The sequence below is a fragment of the Oncorhynchus mykiss genome, chromosome 19, assembly GCF_013265735.2.
Source record: "Oncorhynchus mykiss isolate Arlee chromosome 19, USDA_OmykA_1.1, whole genome shotgun sequence".
NCBI lineage: Eukaryota > Metazoa > Chordata > Actinopteri > Salmoniformes > Salmonidae > Oncorhynchus > Oncorhynchus mykiss.
Genome location: NC_048583.1, coordinates 48,250,730 through 48,273,058, shown reverse-complemented (window position 1 = coordinate 48,273,058; position 22,329 = coordinate 48,250,730). Strand labels below are relative to the sequence as shown.

Below are 22,329 nucleotides of genomic sequence, written 5' to 3'. Positions count from 1 at the left end.
ATACAGGGGGTACCGGTACAGAGTCAATGTGGAGGGTATATACAGGGGCTACCGGTAGAGAGTCAATGTGGAGGCTATATACAGGGGGTACCGGTACAGAGTCAATGTGGAGGGTATATACAGGGGGTACCGGTACAGAGTCAATGTGGAGGCTATATATAGGGGGTACCGGTACAGAGTCAATGTGGAGGCTATATGCAGGGGGTACCGGTACAGAGTCAATGTGGAGGCTATATATAGGGGGTACCAGTACAGAGTCAATGTGGAGGCTATATACAGGGGGTACCGGTACAGAGTCAATGTGGAGGCTATATACAGGGGGTACCGGTACAGAGTCAATGTGGAGGCTATATATAGGGGGTACCGGTACAGAGTCAATGTGGAGGCTATATATAGCGGGTACCGGTACAGAGTCAATGTGGAGGCTATATATAGAGGGTACCGGTACAGAGTCAATGTGGAGGCTATATATAGGGGGTACCGGTACAGAGTCAATGTGGAGGCTATATATAGGGGGTACCGGTACAGAGTCAATGTGGAGGCTATATATAGGGGGTACCGGTACAGAGTCAATGTGGAGGCTATATACAGGGGGTACCGGTACAGAGTCAATGTGCGGGGGTACCGGTTTGTCAAGGTAATTGAGGTAAAATGTACATGTAGGTAGAGTTATTAAAATGACTATGCATAGATAACAAACAGAGAGCAGCAGCAGCGTAAAAGATTGGGGTTGGCAATGCAAATAGTCTGGGTAGCCATTTGATTAGTTGTTCAGGAGTCTTATAGCTTGTGGGAAGAAGCTGTTTAGAAGTCTCTTGGACCTAGACTTGGCGCTCGTAACAGAGAGAACAGTCTATGACTAGGGTGGCTGGAGTCTTTGACAATTTTTAGGACCTTTCTCTGACACCGCCTGGTATAGAGGTCCTGGATGTCAGGTAGCTTGGCCCCAGTGATGTACTGTGCCGTACGCACAACCCACTGTAGTGCCTTGCGGTCAGAGGCAGAGCAGTTGCCATACCAGGCAGCTCTCGATGGTGCAGCTGTAGAACCTTTTTAGGATCTGAGGAGCCATGACAAATATTTTCATTCTCCTGAGAGGGAATAGGTTTTGTTGTGCCCTCTTCACGACTGTCTTGGTGTGCTTCGACCATTCTAGTTTGTTGGTGATGTGGACACCAAGGAACTTGAAGCTCTCAACCTGCTCCACTGCAGCCCTGTCGATGAGAATGGGGACGTGCTCGGTCCTCCTTTTCCTGTAGTCCACAATCATCTCCTTTGTCTTAACCACGTTGAGGGAGAGGTTGTTTTACACAGTCACTGAGACTGAACTACTAAAGTGAAAGGTCTTGTGTCAAGCATTATTTAAACTAATGTTACGGAGGGGCTCCATGTAACAATCAGCCTGTAACAGCACCGTACACTGCTGGTAAACGGTTAAAAGCCCTACAACAACATTGACTTTGTGATCAAAGTGTGCTTTCCCAGGACTGATTTCAAAGTGCATCAGTGAATCTTTATAGAGACAAAAATCTCAATCTGCTTAACATATCAATCCTCGCCATGTTGCAAAATGTCTCTTAGCAAATGTCAGCAGTGAGCGTGTGAATGGTCCCTGGGGAGTCATGGTGGAGCAAATTGTCTTTCCTCAGTCCAACAGGCTCAGTCCTGGGTGGCACAGGCAGCTAAGCATGAAGGCCGGCTAGGAATGAGATGCATTCAATTATTACAGGGAGGGAGGGAGATTGACAGAGAGTAGAGAAACAGAGGAGTCATATAGATGTGTGTGTGTGTGAGAGAGAGAGAGAGAGAGAGAGAGAGAGAGGAGGCAGATAAGAGTCCGTTGTTGTCATGCAGGCAGGCAGCAGTAGCATCATACTATTGTGTTGAGATCATGCTGGTAATTGCTCTCCCTGGTGTTAGGATGCTGAGGTGCTGGTTGGTAATAGTGCCCTCTGTGTTTGACACCAATATTTACAACACATCCCGTGTGTCTGAAAACACATCCCCCTGCGCTAAAGTAAAGTGGCAGAGCTTTTGGTTCCTCACGTCGAGCACGCAGCCGTCGTTAGAGCAGGGAACAGAGGGAGGGAGAGGGGGAGAGGATGAGAGAGGGAGGGAGGGGCGCTCATCTGTCTGAGAAGAGATTGGGTTTGAGGATGAGGATGGCAGGAACTCTTATCCTCCTGGGCAAAAAACTCAATGTAAAAATGAGACTTGTGACGACGAGACGACTTGACACAAACACACCAGCACAGAATGAAAACAAATACAGGACTTAACAGACAGAGACACATTCACAGCAGCAGGGACACAAACAACATGGAACACACCAACCCAGCTCTTACCACACCACATCCATGCCAGTATCCTGTATCTCTCACCAGGCAGTCTATCAACAGTAATGGATTGTCAGTGTTATACCAGGCCTGCCATGTCTGTGCCACTGCCAGATGCACCCATTCATTCTACCATTAAATCATCAGAGACACTAGATGATCAGACCTATCTCTGCTGGCTGGCTGCTGTCTGAACGAGGAGATAGAGCTGATATTGACGTGGAGGAGAAAGAAAGAAGAGTCTGTCTCTCCCAGCCTCTCTGAGGAGCTGGCCTGGCCTGCGCTCGGTTGGAGTGCTAGACGCTTCACTTCCTGCCAGCAGGAACCCTGGGACAGAGCCTCAGCCGCTACACAGTTACTTCATGTGAGGGAGGGCAGTCGTGGCACGAGAGGAATGTGCTCCCTCCCAGTCAGAGACAGACAGAGACAGAGAGCCTGGCAGGCCAGGCATAGAGCCAGGCAGAAAGGCAGGCTGCTGGGGAGACGAGACGCTTGGGGGCGCCGGGCGCGTTCCGCAACCATATGAAAGAAGAAAAAAACAGCACAATAAATCCATCGCCCCAGGGAGAGAGGAGAGGCTATTCGTTTATTGAGGAAATGTGCTGTGTTTTTTCTCTCTTTAGAGACCAGAGCCTCCATAAACACTGATATTAAATCTACACTTTAGCGATTCAGGGGAATCACCCCTTAGGCTAATAGAATGGTCTGGAAGAGAAGTAATAGTTATTGGCTCCAATAACTATAAATGAGGCAGAATTATCAAGTGTGTTTATGAATTAGCAATGGCTATTCGCCGGTAATGTGTTCAGAGAAGAGGAAAAATACAGAATTGAATATTAAGAGGAGCAAATGAAGTTAAAGGTTCCTCTGGGCAGAAGTACACTCTCTCCTTCTCTCTTTCATCAGCCTCTCTGCTTCTAGCTGCTCTAATAATAAACAGGCTATTCAGCTGCTCCCCTAACCATGGAGCAAGAGGAGTATAGCCTCGAGTCGTGCATTATGAAAATGGAAGACTGCACTGCTACAGTATAAAGAACGCTCCCAAATTATTATGGCAATGACTCAACCCTTAGGTCTTCATCAATCCATTGGATGCGCTACCTTCTATCCCTCCTCAAGTACAGCATTCAAACCCATAGTGCAGTCTTAGTGAATCACCACTACACTACAGGGAGTGAATGACACAATGTCATTGTGCTTTGGACCCCAGCCTAGTCCTCTCTGGATATCCATGTTTTCCGTGGAGCGATCCATCACTTATAAAACAACAAACAGATATCCTGACCTTCTATCCTCCGGCAGTTATAAGATACTCATTAAAAGTCACCTGAAACAATTTGAACCAAATTGATTTCATTATCGGACTCCGTACGAGGCACGGCGACTGTCTGATAGCGCAGCGGGAAATTTACTAAGTTAATTAGAGAACCATTTTCTACATGATGCACTGGCTGCTGTTGATTTATCATTGTCAGGACATTGTATGGATGAGACAACAGCAGGCTGGTGAATACATCACTCTGCAGTTACATTCAGAGAACTGAGACTGGATGGAGAGGGTGTGCATGCGTGTCTTTTGGGGGGTTGTCTGGGATAAAGCCAGGTCCCCCCTCCCCCACCCTACACCCCTTCCAAGCGGCACAAGGCAAGAGCATCAGGGTGTTGATGTTCCTCTTAATTCCCTGTGCCTCTGGCTGAATGGGCTGGTTGACCCGGGAGTTGTCTGGAAATGGGCTGGCTGTGACCCCCATGGCCTCTCCAGGCCAATCCAGGGGAGAGCGCTGAGCCCAGGTCGCTTCCAATCTCTTAAGACCTCTGAATCAATCAGCAAACTGGATGAGAACATGGTGTGGTGGTGCTAAGCGATCAATGAGAGCAAGCCTAAAGCCTAATGCCTGCCCAGGCTCCAGCCACACACCCAGGCTCCAGCCACACCCAATGCAGTGTTTCCCCTAAATGCATTTAGCAGTGGCGCACAGTATTGATGTATGCCCCAGGAAGACCCCCCTCCTGCTAATTCTGTCACTGCTGCAAAAACAATCTCAGGGGAAACACTTCAAGGCCTCTCAGCCTGAAGAAGCATCACTAAAGACTAAGGCTATGGAACAGTGAACTAAGGCTTTATTTATCAACACCAATACTGTCAAGATGCGCCCTGGTCTGGACAAGCAATTGGTTCATAAAAATACCCACCTTCATTTCTCTTATTTTTAATAGACTACAACCATAACAGGTTTTTATTGCTGTGTAGTTAAAGCACAGACATATTAAAACACAGAGAGAGGCCATAGCAATCCCTTCAATTGAACTGCCCAGTCTGCTTAATTTCACCATGTGTACTTGGCTCATCATTACATCTGGAGCCAGATGCTGGGAGAACAAGCTGTTTGTGAAGTCTTGGACAGTGGACAGACACTTGGCAATACTTCTACTGTGGAAGGAATGTGTTGTTTTATTCATAGATAGAAACATAATAAGAGGAAGAAGAGTCCGTCCTACACTATTTATTCCAATAGTCCCAGTACGCCCAATACAGACCAGGCAGTAAACTACACATCCAACACAATTGGTTCAGGTCTCACCATAAGGGTTCCCATGTTTCCCCATGGAGATCAAACCCTCTATCTGACCTCAAAGCCAACACCACCTTTCTTCCGTGGCCTCTCGTCAAGTCACATAGAGGCAGATGTTTTATGGAGGGCAGCCCCGTCCCAGAGCTTTGATCCAGCGAGCCAGGGAGGGGTCGTGGTGCAGGCAGGCCAAGCATCTGGGAGGCAGCATGGGTAAGTGGAAGCACATTGAGCTGCTTTTACAGGTTCTCTCCAAGCAGGACTCCATTCCTAGGCTACGACCATGGAGAGCAAAACAATAGCAAAACAAAGGCAACAGCAATGCACAAACCCTGCCGTTGCCAATATCCAATATCTTTCAATTCAGTCAGCAGTAACAATATAAAACCAAAATGTAAATCTTCTCTGAGGAAACATAGCTTTCTCTTCCATCCCTCACAAATTATTCACAACAAAAGCTACATTTATTCATTCCATTCTGTTTACTGTATTACTCCACTTTTCTTCTTTATCTCACATTTGTTTACAGGAATAAAAGCCTGACGGAATGCCCCTTCTACAAGCACAATACATCACAACACTCACACACACATCATTTAAATTCAAAGAACACAGATAGGTTATAGATGGCCATTTTTCCCCAAATATGCATTTCATTAGCATTTCCTGCCTCGCATTCTCTCTCCTCCGCATGAAGGAGGGAGAGTGTGAAGGATGGAGGGAGGAGGGAGGTGGGAGAGGAAGAGGTGGTGGAGGAGGAGGAGGAGGAGGAGGAGGAGGAGGAGGAGGAGGAGGAGGAGGAGGAGGGAGGGATGGAAAGGGAGCAGGCTCACAGTAAAGCCGGACGTGTCCTCTTTCCCAGGCCTAATTTAGGATTCAATTACAATACTCTTTAAAAGCACCGACTTACAATTAATTATTTTAAGATTAGCCTGAACGTAATGGGCCTCCGACTAACGCAGCCAGACGCAAGATGCTCGGTTCGGCTCAGCCACAAGACCCTGTTGCTTTTGCACGTTGCTTTCTCTCTCTCTCTCTCTCTCTCTCTCTCTCTCTCTCTCTCTCTCTCTCTCTCTCTCTCTCTCTCTCTCTCTCTCTCTCTCTCTCTCTCTCTCTCTCTCTCTCTCTCTCTCTCTCTCTCTCTCTATAGGAAACAGGTAGATACATCAGTCTTCTACCGCTCCCTCCCTCTGTCCTTCCTTTTCTAACAAAAACATTGTTGTGTTATGTTCTGTTTTTATGTCAACTTTCTCTCCAGCTCGCTCTCCTTGGCACGCGATTGATATAGGTACACTACGCTGGTCTGCTTTTACAAGCCACTGGGGCCCCGCCGTCGGCTCCGGCCCAGGAGAAACGCTGACGGATGTACCGTCTGCCGGTGCCCGCCACCAGCTACTGCGAGGCAAATGTGAAAAAACATCCTCCGCCACTTTGATTGGAGGCAAGCTAAACATTTCTCTTCCCTACGTCTGACAAATCTTCCTCCCTTCCCTTCCTCTCCTCTCTTCCCCCTCTCTTCTTTCTCTTCTTTCTCGCTGTGTGCCTGCAGCCTGTGTGCACGGAAATGCATGTCTCTCCCTCCAGCATCGGCCAGCCCCTATTCTGTTTATTTAAATATTTCATATGTTAGCAGTCATAAAATAAGTGTCAAAACACAGGGAGAATGATACGTGGAAAAGCCATTAGATATAATGGTTTCTGATGCGCACAGGGCCCATAGTGACTGGCCTGAGCAGGGAATAGAGGGAACAGAGGCGCCTGACAAGCAGAAACCAGAGCTAGCTGCACGCCCAACTACACAAATACACACAAGGCAGAAGGCAGGGGCCCTAACACAAGGAGAATAGGCCGTCTGTCACACACTATTTACCTCTGAAACACACATTCACAGGATTCCACAATACAAACCCATACCGACATATGTATAATCCCCTTTTTTTAATCTGTGAAATACTTCTGCTCAATCTAATGTATCTGTCAGGTGATATAAAGCTCCCTCAGATTCCTGCTCCTCAGTGTCTGAACAATTTAATGTTGACCCACCTGAGTATCCCATTAGGACAGCAGCAGTGCTCCCATTGGAGGAGGCTCGTCCTCATTTCTCTCTCATTTCTCCAAGTGGCAGATGATTTTTATTGGCCTACATGTGCAACACCCAGAGGAGTGCAGCTGTTTCAATTTCACCACATAATGATGAAAACATGAAGGGAGAAATTAGGTAAATACTGTACATCTCACAGTAGACCCAAGTGATAACAAACTAACAATGTACAAATAAACAGGGCCCTGATAGGGAAAACAGAGAGGGAGTCGATTTCAGACTCTGACCCTGGATTTCTCCTTCATCCCAGCATAATAAATATTGAAAGTGCATCAGCATAAAATCCATGAAGGAAAGAATGAAAGTGTGCGCATGTTCGTTAAGGTGATGGTATTGGCTTGGCATTTCAAACATCATCTCTTTAACAAGCTCCCATCATGCCACGGGGCTGACAGGGGGAGTGACACAGGGTTAGGGGTCACAGGTCAACAAGAGGTGTTTCCACTGACCCCCAAGCCTCAGTAACCCCCTCAAACACACACACCTGCTGGGGCTGAGGAGGACTTACAGAGCCCAGGTCTCCTCGTCCTTCAGCGCCTCTCGCCCTCCAAGCGCTTAATTATCTCTAATTGGACTGATTGTCTTTTTTCCTCCTCTCCTATAATGGAACTATTCATCTTTAATGCTTAATGAGTGCAGCAGGCAGGCAGCACCACAGTCATCCACTAACTACCTAACTACAGCACTGAAGGTCAACACCAAGGACTGGCTGACTGGGGAGGAGGAGGGAGAGGAGAGTTGAAAACACTTTGGGAAAGAGAGAGACACAGAGCAATAAAGAGAGATAGTAGAGGAATAAGAGTGAGGTGGGCAGAGAAAGAAAAGAGAGAGGAGAGAGAACTAGAACGGCAGTGTGTGATAATGACAGAGAGAGAGAGAGGGAGAGGGGGGGAGAGAGAGGAGGGGAGAGAGGGAGGGCGAGAGAGAGGGAGAGGGGGGAGAGAGAGAGAGGGGGGGAGAGGAGGGGAGAGAGGGAGGGCGAGAGAGAGTGAGAGAGAGAGAGAGAGAGAGAGAGAGAGAGAGGGGGGGAGAGAGAGAGAGAGAGAGAGAGATTCAGAGGGAGACAGAGAGAGACAGAGGGAGACAGAGAGAGACAGAGAGAGAGAGAGAGACAGAGAGAGAGAGAGAGAGAGAGAGAGAGACAGAGGGAGACAGAGAGAGACAGAGGGAGACAGAGAGAGACAGAGGGAGACAGAGAGAGACAGAGAGAGAGAGAGAGAGAGAGAGAGACAGAGGGAGACAGAGAGAGACAGAGAGGGACAAAGAGAGAGACAGAGAGAGAGCTGGGGGGAGAGAGAGAGAGAGAGAGAGAGAGATAACATTTTAGAAACCACTAAAGCTACGTCTGCAATTCTGTCAATGTCACTGAATGTTCCAGACAGTACTCAGCATGTCTGTGGTTTCCAGCACACAAACAAATACACACACACAGAGACATTGTAAGGCATAAACTCTATATACAGTGTAATATACTGTACATTTGGCTGATAAATATCTCTGGGTGTCCTCATCACACCCACCACCCAGATCCATTCTAACCCAGAGCATGTCTCATGTCTCAGCCTTCACACTGGGCAAGGAACACTTTGTTAGCCAAACTATGGATTATGCTAATGTGATCTACAACAGGGCAAACAGCATCCCTTCTGACATACAGCTGACATTATAGTAACCTTTACATGTTTGTCCAACAATACCAATGGATGTTCATCAAGAAGACACAACATGGTATTGGTAGGGAGGTAGTGTGACAGCAAGCCTCTGTCTCCTGCTCACAGCACTAGTAGCTTTTAGTGAAAAGATGCCAAACCAATAACAAACTCTCCTTTTGCGTTCCATTTTAAATTAGTTTGATATGCTACTGCTCAAACAATATACTTGAAGTGTAACTAGTGTAGGTACAAACTGGTTTGTAAATGAATATATTGATGCTTGTCTCATTCCAAAATCATGGGCATTAAAATGAAGTTGGTCCCCCCTTTGCTGCTATAACTGCATCCACTCTTCTGGCTTTCCACTAGATGTTGGAACATTGCTGCGGGGACATGATTCCATTCAATCTGTACAGCACTTTGAGATATCAGCTGATGTACGAAGGGCTATATAAATACATTTGATTTGATTTGAACCACAAGAGCATTTAGTGAGGTCGGACATTGATGTTGGGTGATTAGGCCTGCAGTTGGCATTCCAAATCATCCCAAAGGGGTTTTGGTCAGGGCTCTGTGCAGGCCAGTGAAGTTATTCCACACCGATCTCGACAAACCATTTCTGTATGGACCTCGCTTTGTGCCAGGAAAGGGCTTTTCCCAAACTGTTGCCACAAAGTTGGAAGCACAGAATTGTCTAGAATGTCATTGTAACTTATTAACTCTATTTTCTTAAAACTGCATTGTTGGTTAAGGGCTTGTAAGTAAGCGTTTCAAGTTAATACCTGTTGTATTCGGTGCATGTGACAAATAAGATTTTATTTGTATGCTGTAGCATTAAGATTTCCCTTCACTAGAACTAAGGGGCCTGAACCATGAAAACAGCCCCAGAACATTATTCATCCTCCACCAAACTTTACAGCTGGCACTATGCATTCGGGCAGGTTAGCGTTCTCCTGGCATCCTCCAAACCGCGATTCGTCCGTCGGACTGCCAGATGGTGAAGTGTGATTCATCACTTCAGAGAACGTGTTTCCACTGCTCCAGAGTCCAATGGCAGCGAGCTTTAAACCACTCCACCCGACGCTTGGCATTACACATGGTGATCTTAGGACTGTGTGCAGCTGGAAAACCAATTTCCCAGCCACATGCTGGCTTTCATTTTTACGCGCTATGTTCTTCAGCACTCGGTGGTCCCGATCTGAGCCGTCGTTGCTCCTAGACGTTTCCACTTCACAATAACAGCTCTTACAGTTGACCGGTGCAACTCTAACAGGGCAGAAAGATGACGAACTGACTTGTTGGAAAGGTGGCATCCTATGACGGTGCCAAGTTGAAAGTCACTGAATTCTTCAGTAAGACCATTCTCCTGTCAATGTTTGTCTATGGAGATTGCACAGCGGTGTGCTTGGTTTTATACACCTGTCAGCAACAGGCCGAATCCATTCATTTGAAGGGGTTTCCACATACTTTTGTATATATAGTGTATTTCCAAACCAACCTTCCCAAATTATTTCAGCACAGAAATACTTGAACTGGCTTATTGAGTTTGTTTGCAAGTACGCTTACACAGACACAATATCCATATTTTGTCCAATCAGCCAGTGTTTTTGTGGCCTGGGGTGTGGTGGGGATCGAGATGACATAATTGCTCTAATTGCTTTAATTGGTGTAAATGACAGCCTGTTCAGACAGAGGTGGTCACCACAGTCCCACATCTGACCAGAGGCTCTAAATCATCTCTACCATCATCACACCTTCTCACACGGTCAATTTGCCAGATCAACGGTTGTCATTCTGTCTATTGTAATCAGATGGTTGGGCTGGGGTGAATCAACCAGAGTATAGAGTATGTCTGCTTGATCTTCCCCTACTGCTGCTAGTGACTACAGGAGAGAGAGAGAGAGAGAGCGAGAGAGAGAGAGAGAGAGAGAGAGTTGGTGAGAGAGAGTTGGTGAGAGAGAGTTGGTGAGAGAGATAAAAGAGAATGTGAAGTGTCTAGATTTATGAATTTATATCACTGTGTTGTCGATAAAGTTTTAAAGTGAGAGAAACAACATTACTAACCTGTTTATAATTTTTTCAGAAAGAAAATCAGTGTTAATTAAAATGTATTAAAACAATAGAGAAACAGCTGCATATTGTTCATCAAACACATCTAGCCTCATGTTAACAAACTGCCATACTGGCATGTCTCAATGAGACACATGAAGAAACTGGATCAGCTGCTAACTGTTCAGCGGAGTCTACAGCAGTCAGGCAGAGAATTCTGCCCATCATTGGCACCTGTACACGCACACACACACACACACACACACACACACACACACACACACACACACACACACACACACACACACACACACACACACACACACACACACACACACACACACACACACACACACACACACACACACACACACACATACACACACGCATGCATACACACGCAGGCACGCACACATTAAGTCAGTGCCAGCCTATCATCTAGCATTCTCTAAGTGGGCAAAGGGGAAGTGGATGATGTCAGAATGATATAGATATCATCTGTGTATAAATATTGGATAGGATCTGTAGCATACCAACACTTCTCACTGTTCTCCTCTTCTAGAACCCCCTCCCATACTGATGCAGAGGAAGAAGAAGAGGAAGAGGGGGGGAGAGGAAGAGAGAGAGAGGGAAGAGGAAGAGAGAGAGAAGGGAAGAGGAAGTGAGAGAGTGGGAAGAGAGAGGGGCAGATGGATAGAAAGAGAGAATGCTATTTGCTATTTGCTATTTGGCTCTAAACAGAGAGTTCTGAATTCCTGATCACTCTGACTGAACCAAAATTAAGGACTATGTACATACTCTGTGCACACTGCCCACAAAATAAGGTGGGAACTGAGCTGCACTTCCTAACCTCCTGCCAAATGTATGACCATATTAGAGACACATATTTCCCTCTGATTACACAGGTCTACAAAGAATTTGAAAACAAACCAAATTTTGTTAAACTCCCATATCTACTGGGTGAAATACCACAGTGTGCCATCACAGCAGCAAGGTTTGTGACCTGTTGCCACGAGAAAAGGGCAACCAGTCAAGAACAAACACCATTGTAAATACAACCTATATTTCTGTTTATTTATTTTCCCTTTTGTACATTAACTATTTGCATATCATTACAACACTGTATATAGACATAATATGACATTTGAAATGTCTTTATTCTTTAGGAACTATGTGAGTGTAATGTTTACTGTTCATTATTATTGTTTATTTCTCTTTTGTTTATTATCTACTTCACTTGCTTTGGCAATGTAGACATATGTTTCCCATGACAATAAAGCCCCTTAAATTGAAAATGAAATTGAATTGAGAAAGAGAGATCCCTTTTCCTCTAAGAGAAGGGGGGTAAGCTCTCCTCCCATTCACTGTCTGCACGTGGCTAATTTGCATGTGTGAAGGTCAGAGGGATTGTGGGAGGTGAAAGAGGCCACCAAAGGGCTGCCTGCCAGCCTGGCTCCCTGCCCAGCCCTCCCCTCCAGCCTGGCTCCCTGCCCAGCCCTCCCCTCCAGCCTGGCTCCCTGCCCAGCCCTCCCCTCCAGCCTGGCTCCCTGCCCAGCCCTCCCCTCCAGCATGGCTCCCTGCCCAGCCCTCCCCTCCAGCCTGGCTCCCTGCCCAGCCCTCCCCTCCAGCCTGGCTCCCTGCCCAGCCCTCCCCTCCAGCCTGGCTCCCTGCCCAGCCCTCCCCTCCAGCATGGCTCCCTGTCCAGCCCTCCCGCTCCGCCAGCCTGCCTGCCCCACACGAACGGCACACCACTGTTTGAGGGGAATACTATAGCTCCAGGGTACCAGAGAGGGAGGGAAAACCACGGGCAGGCAGAAATCATCTGACCAACCACTCTGCTCCTAAACACATACTGTGTTTCCATCCCTTTCATTTACCTTCTTGGAGAGGCTGGGGCAAGTTTCAGATGGAGGGCTCTAAATACTTGAATATTTCCCCTCTCTTTCTCCCTCTCTCCTTCTCGGAAGTCAACCCCATGACTCAGTAGCCTTGTGTGACTGAGTTCAAATTCTGCTGCCGCCCGCTGCAATGTTTCCATATTTCTCAGATTGCCTCACTCTCTCTCTCCCCAGAAAAGACACTCTGCGTGGCCATCTTCACACCCCTGCTGAGAGAAATAACCAGAGAGAGAGAAGCTTGGTTGGGTGCTCTGAACGGAGCTTCCCTGGTGCCTCAGACAGACAAATAGACAGACAGACAGACAGACAGACAGACAGACAGACGAGTCAGTGATGGCAGGCTTCGGATCCAGCCCAGGAACCACATTTAAAATTAAAATAATAGAAAAATCACACAAGGTATAAATACATAATGAATTCCAACGTGCAGGGGTACGAGGTAATTGAGGTAGATGTGTACATATAGGTAGGGGTAAAGTGACAGATAGTAAACAGTAGCAGCAGCGCATGATAAGCTGATGAGCTGTAGACCACTGTCACGACTTCCACCGAAATCGGCCCTTCTCCTTGTTCGGGTGGTGTTAGGCGGTCAACGTCACCGGCTTTCTAGTCACCACCGATCCATGTTTCAGTTTCGTTTTGTTTTGTCTGTATTACACACACCTGGTTTCAATTCCCATATCATGTTCCTTATTTAACCCTCTGGCATACATTCCTGTTCTGTCCGTGATTGTTGGTGTCTTTAGTGGTTGTTGATTGTGCTAGTGTGTATGTATGTTCCTATTTGGAATTTTGCTTGACTTTTTGAGTAAACTCAGTTGTGTTGCTCAAAACCTGTGTCCTGCGCCTGACTCCGCTACATCGCTGCACCCAATCGCTGACAACCACACTACCCACTGACAGAGTTTTAATCTGTATTCTTTGTAGCTGATTACATACCACCACAGTCAGAGACTGGCACTAAGACAGCATTGAATGAGCTGTATTCCCCCATAAGCAAACAAGGAAACGCTCACCCAGAGGCGACGCTCCTAGTAGCCGGAGACTTTAATGCAGGGAAACTTAAATCAGTTTTACCAAATTTCTATCAGCTTGTTAAATGTACAACCAGAGGGAAAAGAACTCTGGACCACCTAGCCCAGTGACACAAGCCTACCAGATGAGCTAAACTACTTCCATGCTTGCTTCGAGGCCAATAACACTGAAACATGCATGAGAGCACCAGCTGTTCCGGAAGACTATGTGATCACGCTCTCCACAGCCGATGTGAGTAAGACCTTTAAACATGTCAACATACACAAGGCTGCAGGGCCAGACAGATTAACAGGACGTGTACAGCGAGCATGCGCTGACCAACTTGCAAGTGTCTTCACTGACATTTTCAACCTCTCCCTATCTGAGTCTGTAATACCAACATGTTTTAAGCAGACCACCATAGTCCCTGTGCCTAAGAACACTAAGGTAACCTGCCTAAATGACTTCCGACCCGTAGCACTCACGTCTGTAGCCATGAAGTGCTTTGAAAGGCTGGTCAAGGCTCACATCAACATCATCATCCCAGAAACCCTAGACCTACTCCAATTTGCATACCGCCCCAACAGATCCACAGATGATGCAATCTCTACTGCCCTCCACACTGCTCTTTCCCACCTGGACAAAAGGAACACCTATGTGAGAGTGTTATTTATTGACTACATTTCAGTGTTCAACTCCATAGTGCCCTCAAAGCTCATCAATAAGCTAAGGACCTTGGGACTAAATACCTCCCTCTGCAACTGGATCCTGGACTTTCTGACGGGCCGCCCCCAGGTAGAAAGGGTAGGTAACAACATATCCGCCACGCTGATCCTCAACACAGGGGCACCTCAGGGGTGCGTGCTCAGTCCCCTACTGTACTCCCTGTTCACTCATGACTGCACGGCCAGGCACGACTCCAACACCATCATTAAATTTGCAGATGACACAACAGTGGTAAGCCTGATCACCGACAACGATGAGACAGCCTATAGGGAGGAGGACAGAGACCTGGCCGTGTGGTGCCAGGACACCAACCTCTCTCTCAACGTGACCAAGACAAAGGAGATGATTGTGGATTACAGGAAAAAGAGGACCGAGCATGCCTCCATTCTCATTGACAGGGCTGCAGTGGAGCAGGTTGAGAGCTTCAAGTTTGTTGGCATCCACATCACCAACAAACTAACATGGTCCACCATGACAGTCATTAAGAGGGCACGACAAAACCTATTCCCCCTCAGGAGAATGAAAAGATTTGGCTTGGGTTCTCAGATCCTAAAAAGGTTCTACAGCTGCACCATCGAGAGCATCATGACTGGTTGCATCACTGCCTGGTATGGCAACTCCTTGGTCACCGACCGCAAGGCACTACAGAGGGTAGTGTAAACGACACAGTACATCACTGGGGCCAAGCTTCCTGCCATCCAGGACCTCTATACCAGGCGGTGTCAGAGGGAGCTCCTAAAAATTGTCAAAGACTCCGGCCACCCTAGTCATAGACTGTTATCTCTGCTACCTCACGACAAGCGGTACAAGAGCGCCAAGTCCAGGTCCAAGAGGCTTCTAAACAGCTTCTACCCACAAGCCATAAGACTCCTGAACATCTAGTCAAATAGCTACCCAGACTATTTGCAGTGCCCTCACCCCCTCTTTACACCACTGCTACTCTCTGTTGTCATCTATGCATAGTCACTTTAATAACTCTACCTACATGTACATACTACCTCAACTAACCAGTGCCCCTGCACATTGACTCTGTATCGGTACCCCCCCTGTATATAGTCTCGCTATTGTTATTTTTCTGCTGAACTTTAATTACTTGTTACTTCTATCTATTATTCTTATCTGTATTTATTTGAAACTGCATTGTTGGTTAGGGGCTCGTAAGTAAGCATTTCACCATAAGGTTTTCGGCGCATGTGACTAATAAAATTTGATTTTGATTTTATGAGTCAAAAGAGTTTGTGCAAAAAAGGTCAATGCAGATAGTCTGGTAGCGATTAGGTTAACTTTTTAACTAACTATTTAGCAGTCTTATAGCTTGGGGTAGAAGCTGTTCAGGGTCCTGTTGGTTCCAGACTTGGTGCATCGGTCCCACTTGCCATGCGGTAGCAGAGAGAACAGTCCATGACTTGGGTGGATGGAGTGTTTGACAATCATTAGGGCCTTCCTCTGACCCCGCCTGGAGTAGTGGTCCTGGATGGCAGGAAGCTCAGCCCTAGTGATGTACTCTCGTTCTCTACACAGCCTGAGAGTGTGTACTGGCTACCACTGATAAAGGCCATGCTCAGAGAGAAGGGTTAGGTAGCAGAATCTCACCATGTTCTCTATATAGAGCTGGTCCTGTCTATCAATGTCATCCAGACGTCTATTATGTCCATAGAGCTGGTCCTGTCTATCAATGTCATCCAGACGTCTGTTATGTACATCAGTCATGTAGAAATGTTCACGTCAAAATAACAAATCCATTAGGACACAAAGAGGCTATGGGTTTGAACTACCTCAATCATGTAGTGCAGCATTACCATGCAGTTTGGGATTGGGAATAAACTAGCATCCTAAACTCCAAATAGCCAAAATCCAAACAAAAACAATGCATCACAGGCCAGAACAAAAAGTTACAATTATTTTATTAGCGAGCTAATTATACGTACAGTCAACGCTCCTTCTGGTCAATTTCTTTATGGCAAATCTGAATTAATTGGCATTTTAAGAAAATCATGGGCAGTCCCATGATAATCTAGTTGCCAATTACGCTCATGAGCATTGTGTTTCATCCAGCAAGATGAAAACCCTGGCCGTCTGTCAGACCCTTATCGGGAACAACAGAGCAAATGAACATTTCACTGTGTTGTTCCTAATCAGCGCTAGGCTAGGAGAGCCTGAGATGAAAACAAAGCAACATGAAGAAAGCGTGGACGAGCAAGGGAAGGAGCTGAGGCTGGAGAACTAGTGCTGACGAGGCTACTTCTGTCTGCTCTACACTGCGCTGTCACACACACACACACACACACACACACACACACACACACTGAAATATTAAATAATGTGCATACAAACCCAGACAGTCAAGCAAGAATATGAACATAAAGCCAGATATACAAGGACATGCAATCGTGCACACACACACACACATATACATACACACACACACACACACATATACATACACACTGCAGTGTATTACCCTTATTCTGTAAATAAGTGAACACATGTTTTAAAGACTGAAAGAAATAACTAGATTGAGAGAATATAATAAGCACTGTGTCAAATCAGTCAATACCAAAATTAGAACAACAGTTTCATTTTCCAAAAAACTAACATTTTTGTGTGTTTCTTTACTGGCAGAATTGGAAGGCCAAAAAGATCATCAAGGACATCAACCACCTGAGCCACTGCCTGTTCACCCCGCTACCATCCAGAAGGCGAGGTCAGTACAGGTGCATCAAAACTGGGACCGAGAGACTGAAAAACAGCTTCTATCTCAAGGCCATCAGATTGTTAAACAACCATCACTAGCACAGAGGCTGCTGCCTACATACAGACTTGAAATCATTGGCCACTTTAATAAATGGATCACTCGTCACTTTAATAATGCCACTTTAATATTTACATACTGTATCTTACATATCTCATCTCATATGTATATACTGTATTTAATACCATCTATTCCATCTTGCCTATTCTGCTCGGTCATCGCTTATCCATGTATATGCATTTGTATTTATTCTTACTCCATCCCTTTAGGTTTGTGTGTATTAGGTAGTTGTTGTGGGATTGTTAGATGACTTGTTAGATATTACTGTACTGTCGGAACTAGAAGCACAAGCATTTCGCTACACTCGCATTAACATCAGCTAACTATGTGTACATGACCAATCAAATTTGATTTGATTTGTTATGATTTGACCTATTTGATGAGAAACTAAGGAACAGTGTGCAAAAGCAGACATACCACTAACTGATCACAGGGACTCTCTCTCTCTTCCTCTGTCCATTTCCTCAATCAAATAGGCCAGAGTAATTGAAAATCCGGGACAATGCAATTTGGACGAAAGAGTAGCTTCAACTAGGGGTCTCCTTCCTGTAGTTTTACCGTGTGTGTGTGTGTGTGTGTGTGTGTGCGTGCGTGCGTGTGCGTGCGTGTGTGTGTGCGTGTGTGTGTGTGTGTGTGTCTTCACCTCCCAGTCTGTTTTAAATGAGGAAAGTGTTTTCACAGTGCTTGCTCCTGTAGAGGGGCAGTGGGGAGGAAATTAACTTGAAAGAGGGAGATTCTGCCAACAGGTGATTGAAGCATGTTTAATCAAACACACACACACACACACACAGAGAGAGACTTTGAGGTGCTTAAAGACAGATCATGGCTCAAACGGAGGATCCACATTAGACCACATTAGGTCCTGACACACAACCCCTTTTGGTGCACTGACTGAGGAACCTCTCACAGTCAATTAAAAACCTGTTTATCCACATGTATACAGGATTTCTGTTCATATGAAACAACTAAAACACAATCTCTACTCCGGGTTCAAAATAAAATACATTGTTGTATGAAAATAAAGAAATGAAAAGTAAATACCAAGTTCAACTGCATGCAACCTGTGCAAAACATATTGTACATTATTTTAATAATAAGAGATGAATTTAGTTGATATCCTCTAGAGATTTATTCTGCTTGTAAATGTATGCTTATAATGTGCATCTTTAGCCCACTGATGTCTTTAAATATTAGGGCCAAATATGATTGCTACAATTTATTTACCAATTACAATTTGGAAGCTATTATTCTCTGAGGCTGAAGGAGAGGCTTATTAACATAATGGCTGCCCTGCTCGGCTATGGTATGCATCACATACAATCATTACCCTCCAATGACTAACTATGATTATAACCACCGCTGTTCATAATGTTTAGATGGCACGGAAAATTGTCATAAATATGCAGGTTGCCGTATAATGTCACAAGTGTTGACCTGGAGGCAGAACTGAGAGATTTCCCCTTAGATAGGCCAGCTGCAAGGAAAAAAATTCTATATTGTAAAAATTCATGAAAACAAAAATGAGCTTATGTTTAGGCATTAGGGTTATTAGTGTGGTTAAGGTTAGGGTTGGTTAAAAATCATATTGCTTGACTTTGTGGCTGTGCTAGCTAGTAACTTCTCTGCAGAACTGCCCCCAGAACAAGATTCACGATGAAAAATGCTAACCTGACATAAATATTGCTATTCTAAAACCTGGCATAATATTTTAAAAATTACTTTGAATTATTTTCCTGTACAGTTATGTAAGACTAAAAGCATGACAATGATATAGATGTGTATGACGTATTGTAGATGCTTAGCACTGTGGTTGTTGTGCATCCAAAATACAGTATATAATATAATAACTATTTGTGGCATGAAAAGCATTTAATTAATATTACAAAGGGGGCCTTCCAAACGTCCTAAATTATGACTGTACTAAAACTACTTCAGACAAATAATTTATGATCTGTTGAATGACATGTCTAAGCTATAAAATATGGGCTATTATTACTATGGAATTACTAGGCCCACTACAATAAAAAAAAATGTCCTCAAAATCCCCCATGCACACAGGTCTTCCTGGGAACTACAGAAACGTAGCCTTGTGTTTTGTTTGGAAGAGAGTGAAAGACCACACCTAGGCCACACCTCCACTTTGCCCGGCCCCCACCATGCTCCGGGTCAAGCGCCTGAACAGAGAGTTCAGCACTTTTTACATGAGAAGCGCTCAGCACCCTTGTTGGGAGACGGAGAGCCAATCAGATGGCAGATTTGATGTCAACTCAGAGGGAGTCGTCTGGGGAGTTTTACATCCACTTCACCTCCACAATTCAAATTCCAAACCTTGCAATGGAGAGAAAGCCTACTTTACTTTCCAATAAATAACCCAGGCGGACAGCGTGATACACAGACACGCCTCGCCTTCGACAGTCATAGCGACTATACTATATGCGCAAACATCGATTGCTAATTAATATATATACATTTTGAATATGTAATTTGGCCGTATTTGTAATTAAAAACAATATTAATCAATGGGTAACGTTTTAATTCGTCGAGACCCTATACAGCGCGTCCCTCCAAATAACGTTTTTCTAGGTGTCTGCAAACACGTCCGCAAGAGGGCGAATCTCCAACATAAATAATTGTTTTTAATTAAATAATGTAAATGCGTAATATCTTACACAAATAAAGCTCTTCGATTAAAATATGTGTGGGAAATAATCAACACACAGTCAAGGTAAATGCATTGCAACGATTTTAACCAAATAGATATTAATAATTATAATTGTATTCTGTTTAACGCGCCTTTACGCGCAAAATTATATTGAGTTCCCAAGCCTATTTACGACTAATAGCCTATATTAATTGTGTAAAATCTCTGTTATGAAATATTGCCTGTATCGCACAAATACGTGATTGACAGGCTATTGTTTTTCTCGCAAGAGTCACCTTGAGCAGATCTGAAACCAGCCACTATTATCTTCTCCAATTACTTTACAGCTAGATTAATATTTAGAAGTGCATTATTCAACGACAAACATCATATTTATGTGAAATCGAGAGGGATTATTAGTTTCTGTGTAATAACACATTTCAACAACTCTACAATCATGACAGGTGTGACTCAGAGTACAGCTGAGTTTGTAAAACTAGTATTTACCTGTGGTCTGCTGATACCTGGCCCTCCGTTTCCAGGACTCATGGACGGGTGATTTCTCTGTTGCCCTGGCCAGCCATGGGTTGTGGAGCCATACTGAGAAGTCATGTCTTTGCCCAGGCCGATGCCATCTTGTTGTTGTGCAGATGTACTGTTATAGTCTTGATAGCCACTTCCATAACCTCGCATCATTGGACTTGGAGATGTCAGTAATTGGTTTAGTGTCGGGGTGGCCCCGGTAGGATGCTGACTCTGTCCTGGGAATCTCTGAAAGCCCCCAACACTTCCACCAGAACCGCAGGCAGCAGCTCCCATAGCAGCCTTGACATGGCCAGCTGGAGTGTTGCTGCCAGGGCCAATCAGCATGTTACTGCCCTGTCTGGACGGGGCCATCATGCCATAGCCCGCGCCACAGTAGCCCTGCCGGTAGCCAGAATAGTGGTTGTAGTGGCTGTTGTGGTACCCTTCTTGGGAGTTGTGCACTGGGTCCATGTTGTTGGGTCCCGAAGAGTGCATCATCCCCATCCCTGTGCTTTGTTGTTGTCCGCCATGTTGATCATAGCAGGGCCCTACTCTGGAAGTGCCATAGTAGTTATTAAACTCGCTGTTTCCTCCCGCGCTCTGGGGCTGGCTGATGATGTTGTTGGTCGTTGGTCCCAAGTTAGAATGTTCATACCTAGCACCCATCCGCTCCCCTGGTTTACAGGTATGATCCCCATCACCTTTATTTAGCATCTGCTGCTCTGACTGGCTACCCGAAACACCCTCCTTCCCTCCGTGATGGTGATTCTCACTCTCTCCCCTTGTGGCTTGGCTGTTGTTGTTGTTGTTACTTTGTATCTGGCGCTGCTGATGCTGAGGAAACGGGTTAAATTGTGACTGCTGTTGCGGCGGTGTGAGGTGCTGAGGGGGATCTCCGCTCCCAACATTTTTCAGTTTATGGTTCTCTAGCAACCCGGTTTCCATCCCCCCCGGAGAGGTCGTCGAATCTGACGAAGTGACGTTATTTCCACTATCCTTCTCCGGTGTGTCAGAATTGTTATTCGGAGAATAAGTTGAATTGACCATGTTGAGCTCATTTCGGTGGTGGTGATCAACATTATTCATTGTGTTAGTCCCATCAACAGCTCCAAGCATTTCTCCAGATCTCGATATATTTCCTCCTCCTGATTTCCCCGAATGTATCTCTTGACCCAAATTGCCAGACAATGTGTTATTCTTATTATTAGTTAATGTCGGTGCTGATGCCACTTGCGCAGCCATTGTCACTTGAACATTTTAGACAGGGACACTGACCGACGCACAGAACACTATCACACAAAAAAATACAGACAGAGGAAAAACACAAGCAGGAAAAAAATATTCAATGGAAAAACGAAGCTATGTTATAGCGCTGTAATGCTTGTAAAAATCGGCGGTGAAATGCGTTGCTGACAGCCGCGGCCTTGGCGCCGTCAGTGAGGCTTCATGCTGAAGTTTGTCGTCCTGGTTTAAATGAAACTTTTTTCCTTTCCTCCAACCCGGATATGGGTAAATGCTTGTCTCCCGGAGCCCTTCTGGCCCAGCATGGCATGAGAGAGAGAGAGCAAGCTCCACCAGCTATTATCCACCACCAGGCTCCAACGCGCCTCACATGGAAAACGCGGACTGGATTCTCCAATGTTATCCAGTGAAGGAAAGTCACTGTATAATTTAATATAGAAACAATATTGAATGGTAGCATGGTATCCGGATGAAACAGTCCTATTGAATAGAGGAATAGCCTACTTAATAGACTACATTTCATTTTATAGCATTATGCTGGAACTTAGTAAGATACCTCTCAGAAAGGCTTGTGTCTTCCAAAGATGAGCAGGTCCATCTTAAATACATGCCTTAACTCCAGATCTGGGTTTGAGTGTCGCCTACTCCGCTCCGCTCCCTCTTGGCTCATTCCAGTTTCTGCAGCTCTGAAAGACAGAGACACGCAACCACAGAAGCTGCAGCGCACAATCATGTTGCTATCATAATAAGTATGTAATCTCAC

At 45.4% G+C, this 22,329-nt stretch overlaps 1 protein-coding gene across 1 annotated transcript in view; it reads right to left on the bottom strand.

Annotated features, from left to right (window-relative positions):
- The window catches only part of LOC110498372 (AT-rich interactive domain-containing protein 1B), a 331,437-nt gene extending 309,490 nt beyond the window's left edge, over positions 1 to 21,947 (bottom strand). The window contains exon 1 of the mRNA XM_036954974.1: positions 20,307 to 21,947. Within this exon, the coding sequence (XP_036810869.1) occupies positions 20,307 to 21,566 (1,260 nt within the window). The 5' untranslated portion in view covers positions 21,567 to 21,947. The remainder of the gene's footprint in view (positions 1 to 20,306) is intronic.
- Positions 21,948 to 22,329: the final 382 nt, after the last annotated feature.